We start from the raw sequence: 15,935 nt of genomic DNA, 5'->3' as shown, positions 1-15,935 counted from the left end.
TACATGAAATGAGGTGTCAAGTGACGCTTGCAGCCACGGGGCGAGTTTGACTCGAATCGCAGTGCTGGGTTCAGGGGGGGGGGGGTTGGTAAATTGTTGCATCCATCCACATTTATCGCACTACGCCTATAACTGTACTCGGACATGACAGCGTGCATCAACCATCTGAGTTTCCCCAAGTCAGGAAGATGCATTTACCCATAACGTCTAATACTTGACTTATTGTTCAACATTAATCCATAGCTATTTACTTTTATCTACTTTTCAACAATTTCACACCGAAAGCAGTCTTCTAGATGAAAATAAATTCCTCCCCCTGTGTATTAGTAAAGCTGTATTCGCAATGACATTATACAAGTGGCTTTTACAGCACTTCAAACTATTGCCCTAAAATTATACATATTTATACTTAAAAAAATTGGAAATGAATAATCGGGGTTGAGATCATTGTGATTGCACTTGGTCGCAGAGAGGGACGGAGCTTATGGGTGACACAAGGCGGACACACGAGCCCACGGCTGGCAAAGCCAGCCAAGCTGCGCCTCTCTCCGACACCATTCGCGTGCCTGGAATTGCTGCAGACAGTGCAAGATGCAGTGGCAGGTCGAGCCGACATTACAAAAAAAACGATTACTACATTCACTGGCAATCAAAACTGCAAAAAGGCTCCGCTCGCATCTCAAAAAAACACACCTCCCCATTCTTGCCCTTGAGCAATTTCTGATACATCCACACGTGTGAGAGAGAAAAAAACGGGACAATGTTTGGCGTACATTAAAACGGACACGGGGCAACAAAATCTCTCAACAAACGAGCACAGGACAACAACTGCACCATAGACACAAACTCAACACCAACAATGCCAAGACTTACACAATGGCCTTAGACACCTACAGCGAGCGACTTTAGGGTGATATGAAATCCATCGAGAGGCACTTAAATGTGTGCGTCTATATAAAATGTGAGCCCAGCCGTGATGGGCACACAACGCACGCTGTGAATAGCTGTGCACACACAGTGGGGCCTTGGCAAGAAGTTGTTCCCCGAGCCAAAGGATTCCCCTTGTGTCACTTAAATCTTTTAGGAGGTAGTGGAAAGAACCAAGGCTTATGCCTCTGCAAAGTCATAACGTGACATATTCGCTGAGATACGCTTGTAAGAGTGACTGACATGGGTGTCTGTCGGATCCATTCCATTTCTCACAATGTAGGAGGAACTTTTTATTCCAAAGGGGTTACAGTAATCGTGTCCACGCTGGTTTGTTTAAGGCCATTCGTAATGGTCTATCTTTTATCACGGTGAAAGTTTCCGCAACGTTTCTTAAACCAAAATCATTTTTCGCCAGCTCCAACACACTTGTTTTTATATCAATGTATAACCGCGAAATAGTAAAAGACATACGTGTGTACGTTTTAAAAAACCTAACTGGTACTGCATCAACTAAACCATTGACTTACACGAGTACAAGCTTACATGAGTACAAGCTTTGAGTAAGTTTTATTCACCGTATGAAAAGAATGTGTTAACAAACTCACGCATGGCATGATAAGTTTCGCAAATAAATACCACACATTGGGGCTGCTGCTGTTTCTTAAACAACAACAAAAACACTACGTGGAGGACACAGAGAAGGCAGTGGAATTGAACAAAAGCCATTAAAACGTGAGGCCGAGCTGGCAAACAGGAGGCGGGGCAGGGGAACGAGGGGGAAAGCAGACTCGGGCTGCTGCTGTAAGCAGAGCGCCATGTACCCCCCCTCCTCCCTCCTGCAACTCAGCCATTACGTGGGCTCAAGACGAGGAGGCATCGTACACGCAGAACAACAGTGCCGAGTTGGGAGACGTAAACGAAATGGCATTCAAGGTGCCAAGATCAATTTACCCATCGAGCAATACGTGATACTTCAAGACAATTCGGATTCCCTCGGCCCGGACAGGGACCGTGGCCGGCTGGGTGGTGTTAAAGGAAGCCGCTGGGTTTTAAAACTTACGGTCGGGCTGCCCGTCACATATACACGCGTGGCCAAGGTAGCCCTCGGTTCCAATACGAGCTGTCTCCACTGACCAACAAGCAAGCACTCACATTAAAGAACCAAACACCAACCACGGGAACTAACCATTTACAATGCCAACGCTCTGCCATGGCCAAGGGCTTGCTGAGCCACTTGTGTAGACTTGTTGATAGTTGCTTTATGACTGCATGCAACAAAACCTTACAGTAACCGATTAAAATAGGAAGGCATCTCCGAGTCTCATAATTCGAAAGTATAGTTAGTGTTTCTAGTATTTACTGTACTGTTTTACTATGTTTTGCAAAGGTTTTTTTTACTCCATTAATTCTACGGACTGTCGTATACTGACTACATGGTATATATGCGCTTTGGAAAGAGGCTATAAAATTGCATGTTTAAATGAGTACATTTGCCGGTTTGGTCTACTTAAGCCGCTGTGAAATTTAAATATAATGAACAGACCAAGTTACCCTCTCTCACATTGATAAACTGAATGCTAAAAATGTATATACTGAAAAAGGCATTTCAAATTACCGCAACGTCAAATAAATTGCTCGCTAATGATATGCACATTATATTCAATCACGAGAATCATACCATTTCCAAACATTAGGCAATAAGCCATTTCTATATCTTTTTTACTATGTAATACCCTTGATTTCACTAATAGCTGTATGTTAATTTACAACACCTTTAACCGCATTGTGTTATCCTTTGATCAAAGTACGTGGAATCTACTCGATTTCAACAGATATCAGAAGCTAAGCAGAATCCTAATCTTTATTTAGACTGGGTTGTGCCTGGAGACTCTACTTGATTGGGCAATCACCATGCATAAAACAGGTGTTATAGGCTTTTGCGGGGCTCTGTTGTCAGCAAGGGCCATTTGCAGCATAAATTTTTGTACTATGCTATGCCCTATGTCTTTGCCTTCACCAACCTGCACTGCCCAGCTTGGTGACATTTGGTCAAATAACCACCCCCTCCCCATGGGGAGGCCGTCATCCAGCAGTGGATTGACAAAAGGGCTGTACATATACATCACTGTATTTAAATGGGCAGCCTAAAATACGTTTAAACGGCACAGCTGAGGATAGGCATATACGTGTGGGATTTCATCCATCTCCTAGTCAGTGATGCATGCACATGCAGCAGCAGCTCCTACATCTACAAAGACAAAGATCCAGCATATAGCCCTAACAGATTGTTGGGGGAAAGTGCTGTTAGCGAGCACCTTTAAAGGCCGGCACGGCACACGAGGGGGTGGGTGGCCAGCACCACGCCCGGCCGCCTTTGTCTCCCCAGTGGCAATGTTTACACACCGCACCAGGTACTCATTTGAGGCTGAGTCGACCTAGGGGAGGCCCAGGACCGGTTCAAATAATCGTCACTGGTATTGGCCGTGAGTGGGAATCGAACCCGGGTCGCCAGGTTCGTAGCGCAGCGCGCTAACCACTACACCACCGCTCCCCGCATCTACATGTACACACACGCACATTGACCGTCTTAGTAGTATTCATGCCACCCGTAGCATGGACAGCTAAAGTTAAAACAAAACGAAACTCTTTCTATTTTTTTTACAGGTAAGGCCCACTGAGCTATACAGCTCTTTTTCAGAAGCGACCTGGCCACAAATGATAGCTCAACGAAGTGGCTTATCATGTGAAAATTTATAGCAATCAAATACTGTACTCTAAACGCATGTTGATTCTAAATGGAGAGAAAAACCAGAGGACCTGGAGAAAAATCAACACGACCACGGGGAGAATACACAAATTACAAGAAAAGGCATACTCCCTTGTGAATTTTAACACGTAGGCTTTCGTGACTAATATCATCCATAATATAGGTTTTTTTTTTGAGTTAGATCATGTAAATATAAATGTGTCGTTAAACCCGCCACAGCCAATTAGTCAGGTTTGTCATGTAAACAGAACATGCCAATTCGTTACTAGTACAGTACAGCACACCGGTGTTGGAAAGCAAATCCACAACATTTACAATCTGAGTAGGACGTTTTGCCAGTAATTACAACGAGCTTCATCAGGCTACATCCAGATTTGTGGATTGTTTGATCTGCAGACAATTCAACAAAGAGCAAAGGTAGAGTCCGAATGCAGTTGATAGGAAAAATACATTACCATATTGTTACACAATGCTTCAGATACTCATTTGCTCATCAGAAGCAACGTTCTGGTTACAAGTGCAGAAGGACACTATTGGTCAGTTGGTTTCGAATATTCTCAAGGGCAGTTCAACCAAAATAGGCATACAGTAAATGTGTTGTCTCATCAGCTGTCATTTTGACCTGAACAGCATTTGCATTCTCTTTTAACCATGTGAAAGAGATGAAATACAGCGCACTGTTGCAATTTGTGTGCACAGCAGAAACTTGGAATATTCCATCACTACCGCTGCATGCACATGAAGAATTGTTATTCAATAAAACCTGATTTACTGGCTTAAACTCAAATATATACGTAGAATTGAATGGATTTACCTGAGCTGGCCTCACAAGGAACACTACTGATGCTCCATTGTCATGAATCTACTTTATATACGAACACCACATACTCTGACCACGAGCACAATGTTACCCTCTTCAGAGATGACAAACACCTCAATTCTTAAAGTGGAGTGAAAACTCATTAGGATCAGTCGTGCACCATAATAATTTAACAGGACATTTTAGCTACGAAGAACACACCTGTTAACTTTGATTAAACACGCATTTAACTTATAGCCAGCTGCTGAAGAAGCCCTGCGGAGTAAGTGGCGTTCTTTTCAGAGTAAAAAAAACCCAGCAGCAGTGACCAAAGGCAACATTAATAACCACACAGCCTTATTTGCACAGATGCAGGCCCGCTGCTTGTCACGTCCACTTCTCCTAGGGCCCCGTGCACATACTTATGCAAGCATTGCACAAGGGTTAAGTTACGCAATGTATTAGAGAACTATTGCGCATTCAACGCATTTAAAACATTACCACTGACAAAAGCTCAAGAGACGGCCGTGATAAGCATCCCGCAAAAAAAAAACAACCTAAGACGTGCAACACACGGTATAGGCTACCCCCGGTACTGTACTGCAGGACACACTGTCACACGCATCAGTGCAGGTTACTCAGCTAGCAGCTGCTTAAGTTGGCGAGCACTCGCTCCACACACGAATAGGATCCCACTACAACCATTCGGGGTTCATCGACAACAGAAATAATGTGGCATCCCCTTGTAAGAACTATGTCGGCCCAACAGCATCGCTAATATATTTTTAGTGTCCTCTACTGTCGATGAAAAATCCTGCTGTTTACAGCAATCTCTGCCCATCAGTGTTTGCCTTGAATTAACATGATGAGGGTAAAGAGTAGTCATTTATTATTTGACATTATGACAGCGGTGAGCCATCCCTTCGCTAGAATAAGTCTTGTTGACTTTATTCCGCATTGTGACATGTTCCAGACGGAGGCAGAGGGCCAAGTTGTAGACTGCATGGTACACAGGATTGCCCAACTGGATCGCACGCTTCCATTTTACAGCTTGAAAATGTGACACTGGAAAAAAACACACCAATGAAAGCTCGGATACATGAACAATGTGTATACAACAAAGTATATAACCATCAGAACTAAAGGTACAGTAAATTATATGAATCCCAAGCCCTGTGCCCCCATGTTGTTTTAACTATACTTATTAACCAATGGCGGTCAGTGGGGGATGAGGTCAGAGCATGATTCAGGACCAGTTCAGATATCACTCGCTACATGTCACCACCTGTAGCCAGGAATCAAACGTATGGGGTCACAGAGTGCATGCAGCAGTGCGCGAACCACAGTACCACCTAAAAAAGGTACACGCATTGTAAATTACAAAGCCTGGGAATGGACGACTGTGAAGTTGTAGGATATATATAAGGAAAACATTTTCCATTGCACTTTGCAAAGTAAATGTAAATTACGTACTTGCAACATGGCCTCAAAACCCCCTTTTTCAATGACAGCTGTACCCAGTTCCCCCTTACAAAAGAACCGTGGCCTCTAACTTGTTAAACATACAATTAATATCATGATAATACATCAGCCAGTGTTAGTATTCTTCATTGGCTTTTCATTAGGAATGTAACAATTCACCCCATTGCAATTAAATTCGTTTTCTCAGTTAGACGTTGTGACTATATTAAAAAAATAATTAAAAAATCTTTGTCATGTTATTAGTAATTTATTTATATATTTCTCATCTGTTACATCCCATATGTATACTTTGTTTGCCTCTATTAGTCTATAATATTTGCCAATCATTTCCATAAATTGTAAATAAATTATCCTTACATGTGTAACACATGTATGATCCTATGCATTTAATGTGAGTGTAAGAAATTATTTTGAATCGCTGCATCATTACGCTGCATCATGACATACCTACATTCCATTACAGTTTTGGTACACGGTGATTCGCAAAGCACACTTCCGTGCACATACACGTCTTCAGCCCACCCACATACACCAACATAAGCAGTTTCAACTTGTTTTCACATATCCAGAGCATTTCCCACATGTCAACGCAGTGTGAAGCAAATAACATTATAAACTTTTTGTGGAGCCAGACAAATCACTGAATAGCCACTTTCCCACGCAATGCTTCAAGCGTTTATGATAAGTCAACTACATACAGTATCATAATTAACTACTTTGTGTGGCTATTTACTCGGGTACACTTAAAAATGACAACCACACACTTACAAGCTACGTACACCCCCAGTCTGATGCTGCTATTGATGCTGGTGACACTCACAAAGCCCCGCCGCCGCATTACCTTCCATCCAGCGGCACATGTGGGAATAGAGGTGAAACTTTCCCCACCCCCACCTATTTTAGTATTGTTCAATTAGTCGAATAATCGTACCATACAGTCGATTATCATCAATGGAATTGGTATAGTTACCCATTGCTCTTTCGTATGGCTGATTTATAAGCAGAGGAACAAATACAATTTAATCAAAGTAACCACAGTTAAAATCTACACGAAACTATGGATTTTGTGGCATGTGTGTGACTAATGCTGATAAACCTTTAGCTCACTCCGACATCAGCAAACGAATGAGGCTGTGTCCCTGAATGCTTCAAGTCACACGATAATAGGACCACGAATGGTGCTGGGTTTGCAGTTGTGAAGTGTGGCCTGGTTATCCCCTTAGCCATCAGGAGCCCAGTGCCTGGCCAGACCGGTTTCTGATTCAGCACTGTGGCACTTGCAAAGCATTGTGGTACACACAGCGGCAGACGCATAACATCCCATCCACTCGAAAGTTTAAGCCTCCAAAACGATTTAGTTTCACACATAAAACCTAACACATATTGCACAAGTAGTTATTTCAGCACAAGAACAAAAAGACAAGGGTGAATTACATATTTAATAATGTAATGAATTTTACAAGAAAAATAACACGTGAAATTATTGAAAATAATTCACAGGAAATGTATACAGTGGTATCCACTGTGCATTTACATATGTATGCACGTGTGAAGGGGGTTACAGCTGTACTGCTAATACAACTATACGAGAGCATGATCTTCGATCATGACTCGTAAATAAAAAGTGGAAATTAAATAATACGGAAGCTAACAATTAAAAGCATACAAATGAAGACTGTCTCCATAACGTACGTCAGTAGTATTTCAAGCTCCGATTACATGCTTTATTTTCAGGGAGGAGAAAATGTGCACGTTTAAACAAAAACAATAACTGAACGTTAAATCAATTCCTCAAACAACAATTTCGGCCTTGACTGTAAGATAGATAAAAATACCCAATTTGTGTTTTTCTCTCACTTGGTTAAATCCAATGTTCACACAGAAAATGTGAAGAAGAAATCGAACTTGATTAGAAGCGACCCTACTTTCGAAATTTTATTTACTGGCAGCAGAAAATGACTACAGTTTGTACATTACCTAACGTCTAAAGGCCGAATAGTAAACAGAGAAAAGCTCAATTGTAAAAAAAGTCAATAGTCAAAAACACACTTAATAGCCAGACTTGTATAAAAAATAATAATTCTTAAAATTCTCAGAATTCAGTAAAGTGGCTAAATGCCTTAGTGGAAATAAGGCACCCTGAAGCATTCAAATTTATAAAAACTCACGATCTTAAGTGTACACACGTTTGATGCACAGGGTAATCGACACGAAACGGCAGTGCCTTTACCTATGTAAAGTTTCAATACAAAGGCCTGAGAAGAATGTGAAAAAACTCGCACATCAAGTGTGAGTGTTGATGGAGTTACTTCCACGACATGAATGATGTCGTACGTCCAAATATTGAAAACATACTAAATGTAAAACACGTAACCGTTTATCCCATTTACATTATAAATTAACTACAACATACATCCATAAAGGAAATAAAGCATGTCCTTCATTTATGCTTGCTGATCCAGGAAAGCCTTGAGGCTTGACTCCCTTTGAAGAGGGTCCTGCCAAATTTTCGCAGCAGGAAGTGATGTTGCCGACTGTAATCCCAATTGAGTAATTGCTGGTAGTTTTTCACCATTTGGTATGTGTGGCCGGTAACCAGTGATATGATACGTTCACTTTTATATTTTGCTATGGAACGAAAATTATGCACAGAACAGGGGAAGAGCAAACTAACTCAAGACAGAAAGGTGTCCGAGTCAGGAATTGAACCTAGGTCCTTCTTGATGCGAGGCACAAGTGTTACCACTGCACCACCCAGCTGCCAAGAGCGTCATATAAAGAAATTGTACAGTTTAACAGCCAATTTCCCATAAAAAAATAATTAAAAGTACATAATTATTGGATGTCATGATACAATACCCAAATTACTGTATGTAGCCCATGATCTAAAAGGGTTGATCTGTAATAATTTGGATGGAAATACTACCAGTATCCACCATTGGTAGTATTCACCACAAGTAGAAATCTATAGCATCTATATTACGGGTATTTTCTATTTAGTTTCATATCTTAGGTTTATCAAAACAAGTACCAAAATGATATTCTTCATAAAACATACATATTCCAGTACCCTTCTTTCATTACCCTTGTCTCATCGAATGCTACCATTCTGATCTTGCTATCGCACACATGAGATATATAAATACAATTCTCAAAGAAAATAACTATTATCAATTGTCAGCCTGGGCCGTACTGATAAAAAAAAACACTCCTCGCCAATAACTCAAGGGAAAAAAATATTGGCGGAGAATCAGTGTGCAACACTTTTGGCTCTTAATTTTAGGTATTTATTTGAAATATATTTATAAAAAAATATATTATTTGCAGGTGGAAGCTTGTTTTCCCTTTTTTATTGAATTCTACACAAAACCCATTACTTCCCAATGCTTGCATGCTCTTGTATTTTGCAAACAACCAATTGTTGGAAACACATGCCATACCCTTAAAAAGGTAGGGGCAACACATGGGAGTTTATGTTAATTGAAGCAAGTCTCTCATTGCAGATAATTGATTACTGCAACTTTACTGCACTCAACACCTACTTAAACACTCCCTTTTACATAAGGTGAGCGTTACATGTGAAAAATCAAGAAATGAAATCCAATACTTTGAGCAAGGTCAGTGTGTCTACATTCACAAAAGATCACTCCGAAGACTTGTACAGACCATTGAGAAATTACCATATATTAATTAAAGCTGTGTTGAGCACTTATCCCATGGCCATAATCGTCTCCCCAGTGGCAAAGACAACACTGCACACTAGGTCATATGAAGTTTACGTGAGCCAGTGATTCTCGTGAACTATGATAGACATTGTCACTACTTCTTATGTCACAACTGCAAAACTAACTACCATATCACTGCATCCTATCACTATTCTCAACCACACACATAAAAAGTGCAGTGCGTGTAAAATGTGTTACTTTAATGTTAAAGATAACATTTGGTCATTAGCCTCTAAGCTTATTTATATTACACACACAAAATAAGCAGACAGTAATGACAATTTAGTGAATTCATTTAAATAGTAACGCAACTTTTGAAATAACCTTCACAATTCGAGAACTTGGTGATGTTTTGCGAGGGCTGGGCGAAGAGAAAATATGAATTTCCAGTCGAGTAATTTTCTATTTGTGTAATGTCTTTTTAGGACAGTAATGTGCATGCGATCCATTGTCTTCAATAACATATATAAAAACAAGCACCTAAACTATTTACAGCAGCAAATTAATATTTACATGGCCAACAACGCCACACGTAATAATTTGATCAGGCCAGTGCAAATGATGTTTCTACATTCGACTCATTTTATTTAAAAGTTTCCTTGAGCCCATTGAATACTCTCCAAATCCTCCATTACATATACTTGTGGCATTTTTGGATGAAAGGGCCTGAGAACAGTGAAAAAAGCAGTTAGCCAAATTTACTTTCAGAAAAGTAAAATGAGCAAAACGGTGTCGTCATTCTGGTATCCAATTGGGCAACAAATGCCAGATGCCATAAACTTGATAGTAGAGTCATCCAGAGTATTTTACATCACTGAGTGGAGCACAGCTTGTGTATGTGTCCTTGCAATAAGCAAGCTGTCCACTTGCAAAGGTGTGCATATTAACGTAAAATAAAAATCACGAAATGTATCAGGTTTTCCATGACACACCATCTCATTGCTGCATTTCAAATAACAATGAAAATGCGGCATTTACTTTTATCATCCCGCACAAACCAGCCAACCAACTGCTTAATACTTTGCTGCAAGTATTTCAATGCTATATGATTGACCACTGGAGTACAAGGAGTGTGCAGGAATGACATTTCAGTTAACCATGTATGATAACGGGAACCAGAAAGGGATACAAGAAATATAATTCCAAAGCAGCACCTACAAAACTAAGGCCAAATCTCCATATTGGTAAATTATTTTGGCACACATTTGGATGAAAGATAGGTGCTTTCTTAAGGATATAGGAGTGTTTATTTACAAAAATGTTCCCTAGTTCATAGAGAAAACCATAGCTAAAAATCACAATTTTGAAACACTGGGAAGAGGTGGAGCAGTTATTAATGCGCTGAGCTATAAACCCAGTGACCGGAGTTTGATTTCCAGCCATGGCGAACATTAGTGGCGAGTGATATCTGAACAAGTCCTGGGCCCACCCTTCACCAACTCAAACTTGCAAGCATGGTGAAGGATCATGAATGACCAAACACCCATGACAGACAGGAATGCTGTAAATTGATACTCCCCTACTTTAATTATTTTAATGAACAACAATTCTTTCAGATGACTCCCTACATCAAAATGGGTTTTAAAACATGTGGGGCAAACAATCTGAAGTATGCAATTACAAGGAAACGGCTCATATTTCTATTACAATTGCATTTGTCGAGTTTTAGCCACCTCCGAAGGGGCCCCAGAAGCCCACACCACCATGCGAACATTTATGTTGCAATGCCTATGAAAATGATCTCGTCTTCAAAAACCTTAGAGTATTTGGGCATTGTTTCCATGACAGGCCTCCACAACCGAAATACTGCACTGTATAACAATGTATTAAATATTTCGTGTGCCACTGATGGTATACATAATATGCTGCAATGACTTAACATTTCTGGGGAAATGCGTTCAGATTTCAAATAGAAAAAGGTGTGCTTGATGTGGTACAGTGCAGGACAGTGCGTTTTCCACCTTCACTAAAATGCCTTGTAGATTATTTTTCAAGTAAAACTTGATCCGGCAAACACGTGTGTGGAAATCTGTCCTGTCCGCAGTTTAGACAGTGGTTCAAAGTAGTGCGTGTTATCATGAGGTCTGCCTACAATTTGTTATACTGAAGTGCCTATAAAAAAACCATTTATCGTATTATTAAACAATCCAAAATAACGTGCATTCTGAGTGGCTATAATGCAAGTCCTCGATGCTGCATTATGTAAAATTATGCGCTATGTTAATTCACAATTTTACACTGTGGACAAGAAGATTAATTAGTCCGAGCATAATGGAATATACATGTGCGTGCAATTTTGGTCAGTGGAAAGCAATATTCACGATTAGAGGACACTATCAAGTATTTCACTAAATACTGTATCCATGTTAAACCATCATAATTTTAGAGCACATTTAGACCAAGAGTGTATTTTGCAACAACAACAAAAACCTGATAAAATATTGTAGTAAACAATGAAACGCAAAAGCATAACTGAAAAATTAAGTGTTATTCGATTCATATCTCGTAGGTCACATTTATCACGAGTGTGTCGCCATGTGTGTGACTCCCGATGTCTTGACAAAGCTAAGAGCACAATGGCAACCAAACAAGAAAACAACAATGCCGGCAAAATGTTCTTTGCAAAACACATGACCGCATAATTATACATATTTCGCAGCACACATTACCGGTTTAAAAGCGCACGTGTATTATCGTAAATTAAAATAAATATGTATAAACTGCCAATTATAGAGTAAAGTGATTAAATTATATTCTCAACGGTGTTTGGCTCGCTGGACTCTATTTACATCACTGTAAAAGGTCTACTTGCTAGATTTTTTGACAACCACACCCTCCTCCCTGAATGTTAAAACACCAATCCTCACACTCGTCTCCCCAAAGCCTTTGTCCAAATCAGCCAACCCCACCCCCAACCAGTTCAGTGCAGGAAGCTGGAAAATAACGAGTCACCCCCCTACCCCCATTCCCGTTCGAAATAAAACATACAGTGCGTGTCAACGGATATTTCTTTGTTCACACGTGAATTTTGAGTCGCAGGTTCTTGCAGCTAAGCATGAGACACTGTATGTTGTAGAGGCGCAACGCATTCTGACCTCTTAAACCTGATGCCGCACGGGTTATTCAATGCATTAATCTCAACATATTACTGGATTATAACCAGGCTGTGCACAGACGTGGACATTGTGGTAATGGAACAGGAGACAGAGGGGGGTAACAGTGGAGAGTGGATGGGTGGTTGTGCGAGTAGATAAAGCATTTTGGCTGGCAACACGAGATGTCGAAATAGGTCGCAAGGCATGAATTCCTACCACGGTTCCGTTGGGCGAATGCACAAGAGGTTTCAGCTCATTTAGATCAGCTTCAGCCTGAAACACAAAGGCAATACAGCTGAGTGACCGGCTCGTACCGTCTCTCTCGGCAAAATGCTACGTGTGAAAAATATACAGTTTATGAAAATGAGTAGGGTGGTGTTCAGTAAAGAAATCCCGGAGATGTTATTTTTATATCTTCCACACCACACACCCCCCCCCCTGCAACCAGGTTCCGGTACCTTCTCCCACTCGCCATCCGTGACATGGCTGCGGAATTTGGTGGCTGCAGGATGTTCGAGCCGACAGCCGGATTCCTGCATTAGTAGGTCGACAGTTTGGCTGCAAGGGAATGTGGCGCAGACATTTAGGGGCATCATCAACATCATCATACAATTATACCATCACCGGGTACATTGCCAATGGCACGTGACCAGCACACCATCACACACAGTAACACCAACACACCAGTAACCAGCAAACAATCACCAGCAAACCATCATCATATCAGCAACACACCATCACCTTGCACGTCATTGTCACACTTGCCAGCAGACCAACACCAATAGCAGCACACCATCTCACCACAGGATCACAAGTACACAACGCACGATCGCACCAGCACATATCATGACCACCACACCATCAGCAGCAGTAAACCATCAACGTTATGGCCAGCATCACCGTCAAGACGACCGCTGGTCTCTCTCTGCCTTAACGGGACAATAATGAGGGCGCACACCCAACCACAGACGGCAGCAGTCCCGGCATTTAAGGGACATCAACAATGCCAAGCTGACGAATCTGGCAGGCAATTCTGTCGCATTTTATTACACCGCTTCCATTGTGTTTTACCACCTCATCCGTTCCTCTGAGTCTTCACTACTCGCAACGTGGACGAGACGTGATCACGATTGTAGTGGTGGTTTCTGGCTGCCTTTGCCTGCCAATTAATTACCGTGTTAAGATACTGGATGATGGGGGGGGTGTAGAATTAAGCGCGGTGGCGAGGGTGGTTTGTGCCCAGGGGTCCGAGAAATCAAATGCGGAGGGTTCAGCGAGACAGTTTCGGCGAAGGTGGGTTGGGGGGGGGGGTTGGTCCATCGCGGCTCACCTGAGCCCCATCTCGTGTAGGTGCTGCCCGACCAGACGGATTATGTCCTCGTCCGTCTGCGACAGCCTCTTCTTCCGTCTGGCGGCCGCCCCCGCCGGCCCCGACCCGGCAGCTGAGCCCCCGCCAACCCCGTTGGCTTGGGGCGGCGAACCGGGTCGAGAGGACGATCCTCCACCACCACCTCCTCCACCACCACCACCTCCTCCAGCTCCCGCAGTTGGGAGTCCTGCTGGTGGCGGCGGCGACGACGCCGAGACTTCCTCGGCGCTGCTGTCTCCGTTTCGAGCCGAGCTTGAAGCTGCCGCTGCGGTGACGACTAAGGACGACGTGGACGCGGACGGGGACGAGGAGGAGGAGGCGGCTGCGGCTCCAGTGGTGGTAGAGGTGGAGGCGGAGGTGGTCGAGGCGGCGCCGTTGGCCTGCATGCCCGGCGGGCCGAGCCGCTGTTTCTTGCGTGGCGGCGGGGAAGCTCCACCGGCCTCGGAGTCTGAAGAGGAGGCCAGAGTTGCGCGCCGTGGCGGGTGCCGTGCGTCACCCAGCTGCCGGAGCCAGCTGCGACACGGCCGCCCGCGAACGATGGGTTGAATTAAATAAAAATAAAATATGAGTGGTTGTTGTACGGTGATGTTGTCGTTGTGTGTTGTGTTGTGTGTGGGTCTCTAACACCGAACAAGACCACCCGGTGCTCTATCGGCCGCCAACGGCGAGTAGCAACAGCCAACAACAACCCAGCGCTAACAATTGAACATACGACGACGCGAGGTGATGGTGGGGGTGGGGTGGGGGGCAAAGTCGCAACGGCGTAAAAAATGTTTTGTAGAAATTAAAGATAAATAAAAATAAAAAGGGGAGAGCGGCGGAGTGGGCGACGGCGGGAGACGTCGCCTCCTCCTCCTGCTGCTGCTCAGCTGGCCGTGACGTCACCGCGACGTCACATCCCCCCGCAGCCCCTCCCCCTCCGCAGCCCCGCCCCCTCCGCAGCCCCTCCCCCTCCGCTTCCCCTCTCTCTCTCTACCCCCTCGACTCTCCACTACCCCCCCCTCTTCCCACCCCCCAGCGCGACTTCCGGTTCAGAACCCAAACAACGCCACGTGCTTCCGGTTCTGGGGGGGGGGGGGAAACACGCGCACGTGGTCGCGTTGGTAGCAGCGCGTTGGCCTCGGCGCCAGGACAAGGCAGCGACATTGGCGTTTGACTCCAGATGTCACCGCCGGTGTGGGGGTCCCAGGGTTTTTTTACCTCCTCGTTCAGCTTTCGACGGCTTTCTTTTGGGAATACCTGCAGTTGACTTTGTTTAGAGGTGGTTTTTTTTATCTCTCTCCTTAACACGAGATGGCAACAGCTCGGAGAGGCCTTCATCTAGCAGTTGATTGATCCTGACTAATACGTATATACATTGTCATGTGGAATAAACTTAGATGCGTAACTCGTTTGCCTTTTCTAGTACTGTACAAATTGCTTGGTAAACACGTTTGTACAGCCATTTATAATTTCATCATCAGCTCCGATCATGTAAAGTTTAAACTTTTATGCCATACAGTATTATTTACAGGGGTAACGGTCACTTTTAAGATCTTTTATACAATTGTCTACTCACAACCCATCTTTTTTTTTTACCCTGCTGATGAGACTCAATGTTGAAACCGGTTCCATAGTTGCTTTTTCAATAAATGTTGCTGGAACACATGTCCCCAAGATCAAAAGATTAAGATTGTATTTTATGACAAGGCTAATGCTTACTGTATCAAGTTAGAAAGAATTATATTTACATTAATACAAAGCGTACATGTATAAGCCATGTGTGGAG

At 43.0% G+C, this 15,935-nt stretch overlaps 1 protein-coding gene across 1 annotated transcript in view; it reads right to left on the bottom strand.

Moving 5' to 3' along the window:
- LOC144933499 (WD repeat-containing protein 26-like) overlaps positions 1-15,061 on the bottom strand; it is a 48,059-nt gene extending 32,998 nt beyond the window's left edge. The window contains exons 1-3 of the mRNA XM_078858315.1: positions 14,129-15,061; positions 13,257-13,356; positions 13,015-13,071 (exon numbers count right to left, since the gene is read on the bottom strand). Of these exons, the coding sequence (XP_078714441.1) occupies positions 13,015-13,071; positions 13,257-13,356; positions 14,129-14,553 (582 nt within the window). The 5' untranslated portion in view covers positions 14,554-15,061. The remainder of the gene's footprint in view (positions 1-13,014; positions 13,072-13,256; positions 13,357-14,128) is intronic.
- Between the last annotated feature and the right edge of the window lie 874 nt (positions 15,062-15,935).

Source organism: Lampetra fluviatilis, chromosome 7, assembly GCF_964198595.1.
Source record: "Lampetra fluviatilis chromosome 7, kcLamFluv1.1, whole genome shotgun sequence".
Taxonomy (NCBI): domain Eukaryota; kingdom Metazoa; phylum Chordata; class Hyperoartia; order Petromyzontiformes; family Petromyzontidae; genus Lampetra; species Lampetra fluviatilis.
The sequence above is the reverse complement of the archived record's forward strand: the minus strand, read 5'-3'. Positions and strand labels throughout refer to the sequence as shown.